Raw genomic sequence first — 17,012 nt, 5'->3', positions numbered from 1 at the left:
AGATAATACGTAGATAGTACATAATAGATGGCCCATCTGGTCAATGTTGAGCCTGTAAGCCAGTGTTCTGAGACTGAGGGCTAGAAAATGCCCAGTGCTAATTAGATTATAATTAGATTCTATTGGTGGTTCGAATGTGAGCTTAAAATATAAAATGCGATGGGTTTCTGAAACAACAACAACTGCATTTCTTCCAAATACTCGCCAGAAAAACACCGAAAGAACCAAGATTTTCACGACGACAGTCCGCTCTTGGAGCTCAAAATCTTAACCGAGAGTAGATATAGTACGTTGATAACGACAAGCCCTTCCGTTACAGTTATGTCCCTTTGTGAGTCCATCACCGTTAGGTGGCGCTGAGAAGTGGCATTCAATGTTTTGAGTTAAACATGGCTCAAGCTCTATTCGAGGCACTTGCTGGTAATATTTCAACTCAGATCACTTTAATTTATGTGTATTGATCAGTGTATGTATATAACGTTATGATATTATCCGACACTTCTCACAAAAGTCCGATCATTTCAGAGCACGACTTTCTTGCACGGATGTTCCGCCATATTTGTCGCTGTTACATTGAGACTGCTTACAGACCCGTCACGTACTATACAACGTGAAACGTCGCTTTTTCATTTGTATTATTTGGTACAATTCAGCTATGCATTCAAACGAATACTTATTAACGTTCCTACTGAATGAATCAACATTATTTGATACTGGATATACGTCAAGAGGGCGAAACGCTTCAGTAGTTGACGGGGTGTAAACAATAATTGATGGAATGGCAATAGAGCGAAAGCGATGAGGGTAGAAAGGGGGTGGGTCACAAAACATACGAAGATATCTGCAAATGTCAACATATAAACAAAAGCCGATCGTATTTGGTCACCATGATAATTATGTTATAACAAAAGCTTATATTGTTTTGTTTTGTTTTTAATTTGTACTAAAAGTATTCCTCAATATCATCAAAACTTGATCAAGAAAATCGGTAAGAAAAATATTTGTAATAAATTACAGCCAATTATGGATCAAGTGATTCCATAGGATCTGAATGGCAAACCAGGCGAATGTTTTTGTGTTTAGGCTTCCAAACCGATATATAATTAGGCCATGTCCTGCCAATATTACCACTACAGTATTCATCACTCATGTCAGATTCTATTAGCACTGATGTCAGATTCTATATAATATTGTGGAATTTTTCAAATCAGCTCTTGGCCTACCTTTAGATTACAGCACCACAAACTTCACAAATTACATCACAATACCTTATGACATAATTTGTGAAACTTTGTTATCAAAAACAATGCTCTTTGATGTCAGACTGTTGTTGGGTTTGTCTCTCTACGTATTGTCATTGGGTAAGCCAAGCAATGAAGGGTGTTTGTGTGATAAACTAAGACGGTGACAGCGTATTTGATAAGCAAGCGCCAGTTTATGAAAGCACTTTTATTTTGCATATATTTTATATTTCGGTTTCAACGTAACGTTTATGACTAAATGAATTACAAGTGGGAACTAAGTAATAGTTTGTTAGTACCTTTTATTTTTCAAACCGGTAAGAATGCATTACACTGGACACGTGAGCCATTTTCGTGCTGCATCGGTCAATGAGTTCTATTTATTAGGATTATTTCGTGGGGTTAGGGTTTAGGGTCAGGGACCAAATCAAATATAGTAGGTAGATGTCTGGTGTAATGCATGTGTACCATTTGTTCTTTTTCCTTTTGCATTTTTAATATTTTTTTCACACAAAAACGTTGACAGTACACGATGAAATAATGTAATGTAGAAAATTTGGGCTAATGGAAATTGGCCTGGAGCTTGCACTTAAGCCACTTTCACGTGCTACATTTGTTCAGTAATGATTTCGAAGGCTAACTCCCCCTCGTGCAGTCACCAGACATGTCTCTCTCATTCCTTAGTGCGATCCACATTATCCTAACAATGTTCACTACAACACGTTTCTGTCACAAAATCACCCAATAATTTTTTTAAAAGCACATCCTCAGGGTTTTACATGACGCGTGATTCCTGCATATTTGACGGAACAATTTTGTAAAAGACTCTTAAAATATTATCATACGAGTCAAGCTTGATGCAAGTTTTATGAGTGACCCCCAGAATTCAGTTCAATAAAATTGATTTGCTAAGCAAACAATGATAGTTTTCATGAGGTCTTCATTAATTTAGATATTTCTTTCAATTCATGTTAATAACTGTATGCTACAGTGAATAAATCACAAGCATGATTATTTGTTCAGTTTACTGGATTTTGTTATGGCTGATTTGAACTGTGAAAAATAAACTATTTATTACTTCCGGGAACATTTAAATGGCAATACAACACAAAACAACAAAATCTCTGCAAAACTCTTGCTTTTTGATATACACAAATATATATTACACTAAAAATTTCCTGACTCCCAAACATTGAACACAACTCCCCAAAATAAATACTATGAGTCACCATGACTAATTTTTCAAAGTCTGTGTAAAACCCTGATCATTCATGTATACTGTGAATTCGACGTCTGACCCTGACATCAACAACTATTTTCAGTTCGTGCCGTATCAGGCTCATTCCATACCACATGGTATCTTGTAGATTACGAAATGGGATGAGTAATCATACTTCGTAATTGTCTTAAACCTATTTGACTGTTTTCGTTCCTTTCCTTTCCGTAATGTCTCAGGAATGACTAGATAAAATTGCATATTGTATAACAGTGTGGACGTAGCTCAGCCAGTTAGCTGTCATGCTAACAATCCGAAGGTTGCAGGTTTCTAAAAAAACTGGTTGCTTGTCGACACGTGACCTACGACAGAGAGCGTCCGCACAAGAAGTTGTGATGCTGTATTTTAAAGGTGCTTCCAACTCTTTATTAATATTTATCATCTTGGTTTGTAATATGGGGTAGGGTAGTAATCGGCTAATCAGTAATCTAAACATTATAGGCATTCTATATCAAGAAATGTGCATAAAAGAGACCAGATAATGGACAGTGCTTCTTGCTAGTTCGTTAGTTTTTAGAAGTTGCATTATTCATTTCATGGGGACATGTTTGTCTTGGACTGTTCATAGTAATGTGTTTTCCTGACAATATATCAAAACCATAAATGAACTAGGTGTGAAACCAACAAAGAAATGTGCTGTAATAAATTATTGTATTCTAAAATTAACTAAATTCACAAATCAATACAAAGATATCACAGACATGAGAATTTTCCGCCGATCCACGGATTTCTGAGATTTTGGTTTCATTTTTTTAATGTTTTTGAGATCGATGTAAATCTGCAATAAAAGACCCCCAAGACTCCCAATTTTCAGTGTTTTTTTGTGCTTTGCCGTTCTCATGTCTGATATCACTATGGCAGTTCAAAATAGAAAGGCAGTACAAATTCAAAGGTAATTGAATACAGGAGCAGTGATTATAGCAATCCAGCAACAGTAATCCAACACCTGAATAAGATCTATGCAGAATATCTGGGGTATAGAGTGATCACACAAAATGCTGGTCTTGTGGCTTGGCCCCCATATAGCTGGAATATTGCTGATTGCGGCGTAAAACTAAACTCACTCACTCACTCACTTCTTGTTGCATGAGAATTGTGGCAAGAGTTAGCTCCCCCCTCATATACCTAAGGAAAAGCTACCAGATCCTTCTATAAGGTTCTCTACATCAGAGGAGGGTCATGGTACATTCCAGAACTCTGTCTAAATATAGCACAAGTCAAAAGATAGATAACACCACTGCCCCAATGCTGAATGTCAACAGGTACAAGGTATTACACTTGGAACATTTTATCACAATGAATAACACTGCAAATAACAACAGTTCCTTCTGAGACTCAAAATACATATTGCACAGTATTTAAAAATTTAACCTCAATTTTACCTTTCCACTTGAACCAACCTCCTATTGCAGTCATTCCAGAAAAGAGAAACACATTTGATATTTAGATCTAGTTTTACAAATGTGACGATACAGTGGCAAATTGGCCCAAGATATTGATCAAAAGATGCATTATAATATCAGTTAAGCTCTGGGCATGTGACTTGTCCTTCTTAAGTATTTTTTGAACAGTTACATGATTAAGACTGTTTCCATTCTGACATGAAAACATGGCAAAATATAGTTGCGGGCAACGATGAGGTCTCCTTGGCTTTACTTTTCATCTATCTATTGTATCTGAGGGCTAGATATCATCGTCCAAAACGGAGCCAGAACACATGTTTTGACAGGCGAGCGGATCCTCCAAATACAGCCGGGGTCATGTAGGCCATGTACCTTTTAAGTAGTTCCGGAGAAGAAATAGTTCCCTCTTTGTTAAAAGGCTGTATCTCAGTTGTTCTTGGGTCTACGTTCAAAACAATTAGTGTTCTGGAATCACCAGGACATCATCTACCATACTGGCACTTTTGTGTGCAGAATCTGCACATTTTGGGAGCAAACTACTCAGAAAAACTGAAAACAGAAATAACTGCCAAACGGTACGTTTTAGCGACTTGACCCATCCAGGCAAAATTGTTGGGAATTCGATTGTGCATCTGTACAAGAAATTTGGAAGTGTTGGAACAATTAGTTCTTGAGATATTTGCTGTCAAACGTTGAAATTTTGGAATTCATTTTGAATTATTTCCCCTTTGCTATTGGGCCAAGAGCCTAGAGATTTTTAAGGGGAATATCTATACCTGGGTGCGCATCTGTGTTTTTTTGTAAGCGATTCGGAGCATTGGTTTAGGAGTTATGTTTGGTACAAAAATCGGCGGAATAATAAATAATAATAATAATAATCCGAATGATTACAATAGGTCTCCTGCCTAGAGGCAAGGAGCCCTAATAAGATAAGTGAAGTGACATTGGTCCAGTCTGATATTTTCAGTTAGCCATTGTTCTGCAGAAGGATCAATGACTGATCAGCCTGTGCTTGTTCATATTTACTCAACTGTACATGGAATTATAATGCTTAAATTTAGTAAATAACCTATGTGCAACAGTACAATCATCAGCCAGCATAATCGTTACACAGACATCACATTATTTCACAATGTCTGTGTTTGAATATGCCTACTGGCTGGCTTTGAGAATGAAGTGCTTTCAAATAAATATTTTATTTTGTGATGATGATCCTCATCCAAATTATGGCCTAATGTGAATTTCATACAGCTGGTTTACCAAACTGAATGCAGGATTAAAAAATCATGTTATAGTTTACTTTACACTGGGAATATTTTCCTCCCTTGTTAAGTAAGGTGGTATTCATCTTAGCACATCTGTATTATATTTTCTTTGGGAAAGTTGTTATGCATCTCAATGTGATTGTTTCAGGGGGTGTCACCTGCACAGTGGACAATCAGACAGCTGTAGCTGTTCAGTCTCTCCTTGACTCTCAGAGCATACCATCAGCTGCTGAAGCACAAGGTAACACATGCAGGATAAACATTGCATCTAACTGTTCAGTCTCTCCTTGACTCTCAGAGCATACCATCAGCTGCTGAAGCACAAGGTAACACATGCAGGATAAACATTGCATCTAACTGTTCAGTCTCTCCTTGACTCTCAGAGCATACCATCAGCTGCTGAAGCACAAGGTAACACATGCAGGATAAACATTGCATCTAACTGTTCAGTCTCTCCTTGACTCTCAGAGCATACCATCAGCTGCTGAAGCACAAGGTAACACATGCAGTATAAACATTGCATCTAACTGTTCAGTCTCTCCTTGACTCTCAGAGCATACCATCAGCTGCTGAAGCACAAGGTAACACATGCAGGATAAACATTGCATCTAACTGTTCAGTCTCTCCTTGACTCTCAGAGCATACCATCAGCTGCTGAAGCACAAGGTAACACATGCAGGATAAACATTGCATCTAACTGTTCAGTCACCCTGTACTGCAAACATCAAGTGTTGGCATAGTGGTACAGTCCTCACCGGGATCCACCTGACTAATTGTAACACCTGCATGATGACTCACCATGGTAACAGATCAGTAAAGTGACATGATTTCACTGTACACCTTGAATCAGCAAATCACTATCACATAAAGATTGAATAACCTTATGTATGTTTTTCAGATGGTTATGAGTAACGATTATTGCCAAACGATGTGTCAGACTCAGACAGAGGTCTTGCAGCTATTCATGGTGATCGAGATTGTATACATTACAGAAATTTAAAAAATAATTGGATTTAGACAAGAGAAGCAAAAACCAAAAACAATTTGACCCATATATGAATTTCCTGTCTGTCATCATGGTCATGGCGTGTCATGTCATATGTTATGGCTTAAGCTTATAGAGTTCCTTTGAGTGGTATCAGTTTATGTGGATGGATGGCATTGGAACCAGCGTTCGACATAATCGCCGGCCCGAAGGCACAGCGCCGCTTGTTATTGTATCGGGCCAGCAGTTTCAAATATTTGCAGGCCCTTGTGGCCTTCAGTAAATTTTTTCAACTTGAATCTTTCCCATATTGATTACTTTATTAATGTTCGGGAATCATCCATGATCTATCATGTTACATTACTTACAGTTTCTACAGATGCGCTTTCTGGTTTTTTAGCGCTTTGCCCGTAGGAATGTCAACGCCAATCTTTAACCAATAAAAACTTCTCTCAGCGCCATAGGCTTCGCTAATTGAAACAGTGTGAAACTGTATATAGTATAGTCTATTTCGTTTTTATTGGTTTGATTTTAACCAAATGTTAACACTTTAACATTTCTCCATTTTGTTTATGTGACATATTTACTTTTTGTGATATCATTTTTTGGGCATGTCAATGGTGAAGTCTGAATCAACTAACTTTCCACAGTTTGCAACATTTGATTTTCCTGTATGAGTGAAATACCCGGGATTGTTGACAGGGAATGGTCAGTTGTATATCTATTGTGATTTATATTATGTAAGCCTATAATAGTTTACATAGGTGATTATCTTTCAGCAGAAGAGGAAGATTTGTTCCAATGTGGGAAATGCAAGAAACAGTTTACATTGCTGCCTGCCTTTGTGACTCACAAGCAGACGCGGTGCACTGCCATTGTGTCCTCATCTCCCTCCAGTGTGCGTGTCAGTGTGGATGGAGGGATCCCACAGGCAGTTGTCACTTCATTCACCTCTACAGTGCCTGTAGCAGCAATTCCTCAGGTAACTGTGCTAACTTTGGCATCATGCCTCAATGACCCTCTACCCATTAGGAGTCACTACACCATCCTGAGTTGTATTTATGAGTATAAAATTTCTACAGTGTTGATTGATAGTAACACTACACTGCTTAACATGGCCCTGGCTTAGTAGCATCAGTGGACACTGTATTTAACAAATATCCTCTACCCCCATGTATAGTGTGATAAAGTATTCTTTTTCCCTGAACTATTACAGTTAAAGTACGAGGACACTTGCTTTATATCTTTTCTAAGATGCCAAATGTAATACTTTCCAATGACTAATCTAAGGCAGAAAGCAAACAGAAAAACCATGGTGATGTAAATTCACAATTGTTGTTCAGGGCTAACTGACATGCTGTTCTATTGACAGGTCTGCCACCCAGAACATTAAGATGCATGTTTCTAACAGTAACAAATGCTAAACAGTTTGAGGACAATTTACGTTAGGGTTAAATATCTTCTCTATGTTACTTTCATTACATCTGAGATTATCATAAACAATATGGGACAATATGAACATCCCATTTCTACTTCCCATAATTTGATCAGTACATCGAGATGAAGCTGATAAGTCACGCGGCATTCCACGGATGCATTGTTGGAATGTGGACACAGGCTCAGTTAGGGAATGTGGACACAGGCTCAGTTAGGGAATGTGGACACAGGCTCAGTTAGGGAATGTGGACACAGGCTCAGTTAGGGAATGTGAACACAGGCTCAGTTAGGGAATGTGGCTGTATTGCTGTTATGTTGTGAGTCGAGCTGAGACATTATTTCCATCTAAAGTTTTAAGTAATGTTTCCACCTGTAATGTTAGCTGACTGAAGCAACTGGGAACCAAGAAACAGGGTGCTACAGAGCTAGTTTTCCTGCAGGAGACTGTACTAGGCAATGACAACTGGCATGTCGGTTACCAAGGGTACATTTGATTACAAGAGGGCAGATTAGAATGGCATAGTGATGTCAATGGAGTGTGACGCAAGGCAAAAAGTGAACATTATCGTCTGATAAAGTACTGTCTTCTCCTTTGGTCTTTTAGCAAAACCTCTTAGAATTATATGTACATGACAATACTGCTTCATGAACATCTGTGACAAAGCAATATAATCACTAAAGCTTAACATAAGAGACTTAACATCAGATGTATGCAAAAATAGGAATAAGAAAATATATGTATTTAGTCCTCAGTGCACTCATAATTACATTTTGGAGTGCATTTCATATATAAATATGTTGAAAGTAGTAAACTTGATTAATATAATTACTGGGTAAGAAGCATGTGTGATTTAGGAAAACTTTGGCTTTTCTTTTGACTATATTTAAAGGATATCATGTGTATCTTCTTTATAGACCTGATAAATGCTCCTTGCAGACATTGATCTTCCATAGTCTAAAGGTTGTGGCTAGTCCATCAAGAATGCTCTCAGAAATGCTCTTGAAATGCTGGTTTTGAACATCAAGTTCACTTCCAAGGCCCAGTTCTCAAGCATATTAAGTTCATAAAACTCCAAGAATTCTTTACTGTAAGTAAAGTAGTAAGTATTTATTTGTACGTAAAGGGCCAAGGGAAACTTAATAGTTGTTGCTTTAATTCCAGTAAAGGGGCCACCGGCCCATTATACAAGTACACAGCATGATGAAGTACAATTGTGACATGAGCGCTGTATATAAATACACATACATTAAGGACATTAGTGTAACTAAGAGATCATTTCACAGATATCCCTTTGAAAAAGGAATCACGTTTCTTAGCGGCAAGAAATATATATTTTGCCAGATTATTGCATATATTATGATTAGTGGAGCAAAATAACAAGACCATTTTCTCGCGAGTTGGAAACAAGTGAAAATATTGAGGTATGAGACACGTAAAATGGACACGCGAGGCAAAAGTGAAATTCATCCTCGACAACTGGTATAATACAAAAAAGGGCAAACATGTTCATTTCGTGGAATTCTATAATATCTGCAGGTTTCTATTAGAAGACTGTGATTAGATCCAAGAAAATTTAAAATATTAATTCGAAATAATTTTACATCGATAAATCGAACCCAGTTATGATATTGAGAATGATCTGTTACAGCAAAGAACAGTTCAAGTTTAGAGCAAGATTGAATATTTTCATGACAGATTTGATTCACCATGTCTACACATCTTTGCCTAAACTGGTGTAAGAATAAATCAGCCCATCCAACACTCTGTTGAATCCAAACCTCTGCGAATCCGTAAGAAAATAACAATGATTTAACCTTGAGTGCCCAGCAAGCACTACCGTTCTCTGCCCTTTTATATTGAAAAGTATAAGCTTTCTTTAGTTAATAATCTAAGCCAAAACTTTACAATTTTTAAATGATGGGGCACTTTGACAGAATTTCTGGCCAAGATAGATATTACAAAATTGTTTGGAGTATTTCTACTCTATCCACAAGTTAACGTGCAGAATTTAGTGTGTATATTTTCGACATCCGGCGATGAATGGAATCCCCAAACTTCTGATCCATAAGTCAAAATTGGTAATACAGTGGAAGCCCTCTAAACCGGCAATGCGTTGGGACAGGCAAAAAGTGCCGGTATAGATGGCGTGCCGGTTTAGAGAAGTTTTCCCTTTTCAACCTGAGTATGATCTTCCGTGTGCCGTAAAATACGACTGAACAATGTGTTGATAGTCATCATATTCTTTATTCATCAATAAAGATAACATCATAAGTACATGTATCCAACACAAATGTAGGTGTTCAGTAAAGCTTCCAGTACATTTACGTTATAATTCATAACTCCGAAGTTTCAAGTCCGAAACTGTTTGCCTGCCAATTTGGTACTTAATTGCAAGATCATTTTGAGAAGGCCGAGGAATTACATCAAATATTTTATCAGCTGAATTTTCTGTTCAAGAGGTAATTCCAATCTAGCCCGCCTGACTGGTCTAGCCATCATGACACGGTGAAGGACTGAAAATTGTGATACGACAATTTATTTATTTATAATAGAAGTGACACGTGTCTATCAGACCAGAGGAAGATAGCTGGACACCAAGATATTTATAATTGGATACTGTTGCCACATCATCATTACCAATTTTAAACTTTTCCTGATGTCTAAGCTTCCCGCCATTTCTAAACACTACAACTTTACTTAATAGTAAGCTTCCATTTATCACAATATGCAGACAACTTGTCAAGCTGCTTTTGTAGACCAACAACAGACATGTCTATTAAGATTATATCATTAGCAAACAGCAAGATAAACAATTCTAAAGCATGTAATGTAACACCGTGAGCCTCACACTCCAGCTCCTCAACAATGTTATTAATGAAGATTGAAAAGAGAAACGGTGACAACTGACATCCCTGTCTAACGCCTGAGAGACACTTGAAGAAATCTGAAAGACCACAATCTAACGAGACAGGAGTTTTGACAGATCTATACATGTTCTTTAGAACTTGAAATATTCGTCCCTTAACACCACCTTTCCATAGTTTAAAAAAATAAACCATTTCTATACACAGAGTCAAAGGCTCCCTTTAAATCCTTAAAAGCACCTAGGGTTGGGTAATGAAGTGGTCACATGTATGGTTGTCATGAGGTGCTTGTCTTTCCTTGTCTATAGAACCAGCTCTCTGAGTTGGCATGATGATATATTTGTAAGAGCTATCTAGAACATCAATAACTGGAAATGTCAATTGAAAGCATTATTAATGATTATCAATATGAAAATTGATTTTCTGATAATATCTTACATAAACATTTTTGTTGAAATTAATTGTAAAATACACAGACAGTACTCAAAGTTACTTTTTATTCATGGGCACCTTCTAAATTATGTTTAGAATGCTGTTTTTGTTAGTAATAATAAGCGTTTCACTACTTACCATGATGTGAAAGACATTTATATGTTGTCACTATATTGCTGAAATATTGCCGAGGTGACGTTAAATTTTAGCTCACTCACTCACTCATTTGTATATTGATTTCTTTTAGACTTCTTTTCTCAAAGTACTTCTGAGATATGTATTGATAATGTTTAAATATTCAATTAACGATTATCGAATTCTATGATGTATATCAATTTCCAGCCCCAGCTAAAAATACAACTACAAATGATCAAGCACATGATTGAAGAAATCGAGGGTGATGGTAACTGACTTGGAAGATGGTGGTACTCCCATGCTGGGGCCATGGGACTGTCTGCTTTTACAACATATTGCTTTGTGCATGTGTTTTTCCCAAACCAAATGTGGTTTCTAATAAAATTCTATATACCTTAGGTGTTCTTAACATTTGTGTAAAATATTTTGATTAAGGGAGCTAGAGGCTTGGTACTGTCTGTTAGTGACTTGAAACAGAAGTGGTATCATTAAAGAGGAACTGCGAATAACTTTTTGGTTTAGACTTGTACTGCATATTTTTTTTTAGATCTGGAATGCATTTTAGGTTTCCAATTTTGGCATGTTAGTTTTTTTGGCAAGGTATCGTTACATCCGAGATAATGCCTATCCTGTAGTGTTCCTTCCACAGGACGATGAACACAGTATCAACTTCATTCCAACAGACATATATTTAAATGGCTGTAGTATAAGTTGTGTTTTCCATACCAGTCTCTGGGAGGGTACAACACAACATCTGTGCCCTCCTCACCAGTTCCACAACCGCTGGCACAAGGAATGGTTCTCAATGATGACCTGATGACCTTTGCAAGCCTGGACCACAATCTACAACCACAGACTCTGCAGATGGTAAGCAATGTTCTCAGGGCTCCAGATAATTTTTCAACATCAGGAGTATGTACTCTTTATTTGTTCAATATAGGAGTACTGGAAAAACCTTAAGAGTTCATTTAGAGTACTGAATGGAATTTAATGGAGTATCTGTAATCTTGTGTTTCGTTTCATATATGCACCACAGCATTGCTACTCTTGTGTAAACAGGTCAGTGAACAATAAAGCAATACTTATTCAGATAAACACATCTGTAAATGATTCTAAGACCATACACCATTGCTGTGGTGCGTATCTGCTTCGTTTCCTAAATTATTTCCTACCGTATCGTGCATATTTTTAATCCGTACATACGCCGATACGGCCCTTATCTGGAGCCCTGTTGTTCTCAATAGCTCTAGGATGTATTTGGCCCCATCTCCAACTACTTTCAAACTTTAGTAGATGTTATTCGATAATGTCACATGATTGTGTTGTCAGTCGAGTGGAGAAATAGAGAACTGTCAATCTTTCACACATCATGAAATCTTCATCAGCTGATGGATGTCAACAAATACAACTCCAGTCCTAAAATATTGACAGTATGTGGTGACCTTGCCTTGACAAAGACTACCAAGCCAGCTGTCATTCGTTTCCCAGTGAATGTCAGTATGTTGTGTTATTGCTTTGTCAATCAAGCAGAGAGGTACAGAACTGTCAATATTTAGCACATCATGGAATCACTGGGACAGTATCATCATATGACCTTTAGAAACATCATGGGTGGAGATTGCAATCAGAGATTCTACCAGTACAATTTCCAATCAAATGGTAGAAACTCTGATTGATCTGTGGGCAAACAGCAAAGACACTTTCCTTGCTGAACAATAATATGCATTTTATTCAGATATTGCACTAGACTGTTATGTGTTTTTTAGAAGTTACATAGATTGTTCTACTTGCCAAGTGAAATCACAAAACTTTGCACTGTTTCTGTGTGGCATCTGGGATTGTAGCCACACCACCTCAAGTGACAACACTCATCGTCAGCAGCTCAAATTGCCCTTGTGTGACTCAAAAACGCAATAGGTCATATTAATCCATTTTCAACATCAAACGGGTCTGGATTCCATTCCAGTTCCAACTTTACTGAGTATAACTTCCATTTCAAGGGAATGAAGCTTCCATTTCCCCCCAAAATCATTGTAAAACGGGCGCGAACAGGATAGAATTTGTAACTTTTGCAAAAATTGTCATGCTAGTTTGATCGAAAACAGTTCTCAGTATGTCTATCTCATCTTTACCCCATCTCCAGACAGTTGGTATTATGTTTAGACGTCTTAAATAGACTGTAAACAGTTGCCACTACATCCAGTTCGTTTGCACACAATTAGAGCCCACTCCAAACATTTTTCAAGAACGTACTGAGAACGAGTTTGGTGTGATGGGGGGTATAACGTTTGTAACATCTTTTTTGTGGCAAAAATTAATACATTGATACACACATCTACATGTTTCATGCGGCAAAAGTCAATATATTGATGTACACCCATGTTTTATGTGGCAAAAGTCAATATAATGCTACACACACCTACATGTTTTATGTGGCAAAAATCCATTTTCTCCTATAACATGTTGGAGAGGTGTACATCTGTACAAAGAAAAAGGGGCATAACTCAGTCGAGTAACTGTAAACCATTTATATTCTGTTACCATCACATCAGAGTAAGAATTTGTAATATTGAGTAGTACCACCTTGGATACCAAAAAGCAGAAATTCAAGATATGAACTGGTCTGGCCATGTTAGCACAAATGTAAGCGTGCATGCATGGAACTTGTTGCTTGAAAATGGAGCATACCCTATTTTGTACAACTCCTGTAGCATATCATCTCTAAAAATGCTTGTAACATTCTGATCCAATTATAAACACCAACTCAGATGTGTTAATGTAATTTGTCCCATTATTGATTTATTGTGTTATTCTTTGAATCTAACATCTGTGATAGACGTTTTCTGGCTATTGGTCAACAATGTCACTCTTTGAACGTTCTAGAGTGCTTTTCATAATATGACACTTAAAGGGAAACATCACTCCATCGTTCAAAGTTTTGAAATATGGATTGGCTTTTTCTTAAAAAAATGTTCATTTGCTTATCACAGAGCAGTCTTCTCCCTCTTATCACAAATTAGTAGCTTCATTTGGATATTTGTTAACTTTGATGTTGTGACTCTTTACCATTGTATTGTGTGTGTGAATGGTGTTATGATCTTAACACCAAGTAGGTGTTATCATTTCATGTTGATGAGTATGAAGTTTGGAGAATAATGTTTGCAAGATACCCATGAAGATCATGGTAAGAATTGGTCTCCAGCAAACCGTGCTTGTTGTAAGTGTCAACTAACAAGACTTGGTTCCATCATTTCCCATCTGGGTAAATCAATGTTCATGACGTCAATGACTTGTTTGTCTGGTCCTTAAATATTGACTACAACCTGTAGCTGGAAAACTGCTTTGTGTCACATTGAATGACACGCAAACAAAACATCCCAGGTAGTTTAATTCAAAGTTTCAGTCACATCAATTTGAAATGTTGGGAGGCCAAGGACTATTGGTCAAGGTGGAATTGTTTATAATACATGTTCTGTGGAAGATAGTACATGCACACCTTATCATGCTTGTTGCAGGTGACAACTCCTTTGACAAGCCGGGCTGGTTCTGCAAATGTCTCCATACTTAGTCCTGTGAATACAGTGCCTTCCTTCTCCTCTAGTGGCTCAGCCTTCACCAACACAATCACGTCCAACCAAGTCCACATACAGACAGCACCACAGATCACTATAACACCTGTTCACACAGGAGATAAGACACTGGTCAACGTGGCTAAACCAAGTCCAACAAAAGCAGGTTTGTTACTTTCTACAGTGTCATATTTGTTTCTTTTTGTTATACCTCTTCAGTGATATATATACATTATCCTATACCAATATGTTGTAATTAGGCTACCTGGTCCATGGTGCTGGAACATCCCATAGATTAGCATGTATCAAATGTTATTCAGAACTGCAATCAGCATAGGATGTGAGCACAGTACTTGCAACAAAGAGTATAGGGCCTTTTTTTCTGGAAGCGAAGAGATTCCTGTAAGCATTTTGCTACCATATCAATAAATCTGGACTGAAAAGTCCAAAGCGACAAATTTGGAACAGACCATGACTTTATCCAGATTAATGTGAGATGATATTGTATTACAAAAGACAATTTTTAAATGCCCATTTTGCAGTTAGACTTAGCTTCATTATAAACGATCCCGTTAATACTAAAATTATTAAGGATCTAGCTACCATGGAATCTCACTATCACTATAAGAACAAACAGGTAGGAGGGGTCGTCTCAAGAGCAAAACCAGGATGTGTGTCGCAGGCGGTAGATGGGGTCGGGCGGGGGAATAGAGATATCAGCTAAGACAAGATAATCCTTTAGGGGAATTAAACTGGGGAAGCAAACGGTATGTCATTTACAAATAATATCCAGTCTTGTAGATCTTCGGGTGGTCATGCCACCTACACATTTTGAGACATTTAATACGATGGCTGATTTAAGCTTTGCTAGGGGTATCATACTCTTTTACATATGTCAACATAAACTTTATGAAAGAAAGACACATAAAATGTCAAACAATAGATGAAACATATTCAACACATATGAAAAAGCATAAAATATCTTTGAGATGACCCCTTGTGCCTGAATGCAGCATGTGCATTTCATGCCAGAGGAGTCAACGATCCATCGTCATACCTGGCTGAGCGACCTAATTGCCATCTATAGTCTGATCTATTGTTTTCTGCAGCTAAGTTTTGCCCGATTTTACGAGTAAACATGCTTTTCTAGATATCCTATTACACATCCTGAACGCCAAGTTAGGCCGATGTGGGTTATTTCGACATATGTCATTTGCAATTGTGTAAATTTTAGGGATACAGAGTAATGGCCTAAAACAGTTGTTTTTTTTCTATTTCTGACAGCACTTTAGTGATTATAGTGTGAAGCAAATCTAAAAATGATATTGAATGACACTACTTTATTCTGTCTTCCATGCTGTGACCTGCATGTAAGTGATTCCCTTACAGGTGTGTTGGTGTACGTAAGGATAGCTTGGTAAGGGATGTACCTGTTTTTTAATTCAGTGCAAACAGTTTTCCCATTATGTTTGTACTTCGTACAGTTTCCAGCAATGACGTTATTGATATGTTTAGGAAGAAGAAGTGCACAATCTAGTGTCCAACAGACTGTTATGAATGGGACTGACGGTCAGGCAACTAACAAGGCACGGAAACAAACAAAACTTGCAGCTCAACTTGCTGAGGACAACTGCTGCTCCAAGAAGAGACTGCGCTGCCAGTATTGTGATAAGATGTTTGCTAAGAATTTTGACCTGCAGCAGCATGTGCGAGCCCATACAGGGGAGAAACCTTTCCAATGTATTGTCTGTGGGAGGGCATTTGCTCAGAAGTCGAACGTCAAGAAACACATGGCAACTCACAAGGTATGTATATGTCTGGCCAAATGTCAAGTCACCTATTAGACTACCATCAAGGACAAGCATGGCAGCCCATTGGTAGGTATTCAGTTCTGGTAGTGAGTGAATTTTACATTTGCATATTTTCAGGAATATGGGTTATTTTAAACTACATGGATGTAATTGGGTATAATAGTGAAAAACTGTTATTAGTCATTTATTAGTCTATTATTAGAGAAAAATAATCTGAGCATTGTGAATGCATTTGAAAATAGATGATTTACCCTATCCTGACTCATACTAATTGTTTGCTTGTCTCATCTCATTTCCGAATGGTAGTGGAAACTCCAGTGCTTGTGTTCCCCAAGAACAGAAAACCATTTAACCTGAACGCATCCCCAGCCTCATATCCGCAGAAGAAGCATGTGACCTAGCCGGTGACTTGTCACTCTCTCATTTTCAACCTGATGGTTGGGGAAAATTTTCAGTGCACCAGTAATCCAAACCACCCCTTCAAAATTAACCTTTTTGTTGTCCAAATGTTTGCTTAGATCACATTCTTCTATCCTATTAATTGTTCGATCGGCACTCTAGAAGTTGGTGAGTCAACAAATGAACATACAACT

The 17,012-nt window shown here is 37.6% G+C and overlaps 1 protein-coding gene across 2 annotated transcripts in view; it reads left to right on the top strand.

Annotated features, from left to right (window-relative positions):
- Window positions 1–298: 298 nt before the first annotated feature.
- Window positions 299–17,012, top strand: part of LOC124292112 (zinc finger protein 341-like) — a 36,577-nt gene continuing 19,863 nt past the window's right edge. Inside the window, exons 1-6 of one of the 2 annotated variants that reach the window (XM_046729170.1) lie at window positions 299–420; window positions 5,334–5,426; window positions 6,953–7,152; window positions 11,769–11,906; window positions 14,555–14,774; window positions 16,124–16,413. In XM_046729170.1, coding sequence (XP_046585126.1) covers window positions 390–420; window positions 5,334–5,426; window positions 6,953–7,152; window positions 11,769–11,906; window positions 14,555–14,774; window positions 16,124–16,413 — 972 coding nt within the window. In that variant the 5' untranslated portion in view covers window positions 299–389. Of the gene's footprint in view, window positions 421–5,333; window positions 5,427–6,949; window positions 7,153–11,768; window positions 11,907–14,554; window positions 14,775–16,123; window positions 16,414–17,012 lie in introns of both variants that reach the window. The other variant, XM_046729161.1, reaches the window with a different exon arrangement.

The sequence above is a fragment of the Haliotis rubra genome, unplaced genomic scaffold (assembly GCF_003918875.1).
Source record: "Haliotis rubra isolate DU_JTF1 unplaced genomic scaffold, ASM391887v1 Scf1134, whole genome shotgun sequence".
Lineage (NCBI taxonomy): Eukaryota > Metazoa > Mollusca > Gastropoda > Lepetellida > Haliotidae > Haliotis > Haliotis rubra.
This window is presented reverse-complemented; position numbering and strand designations above follow the sequence as displayed.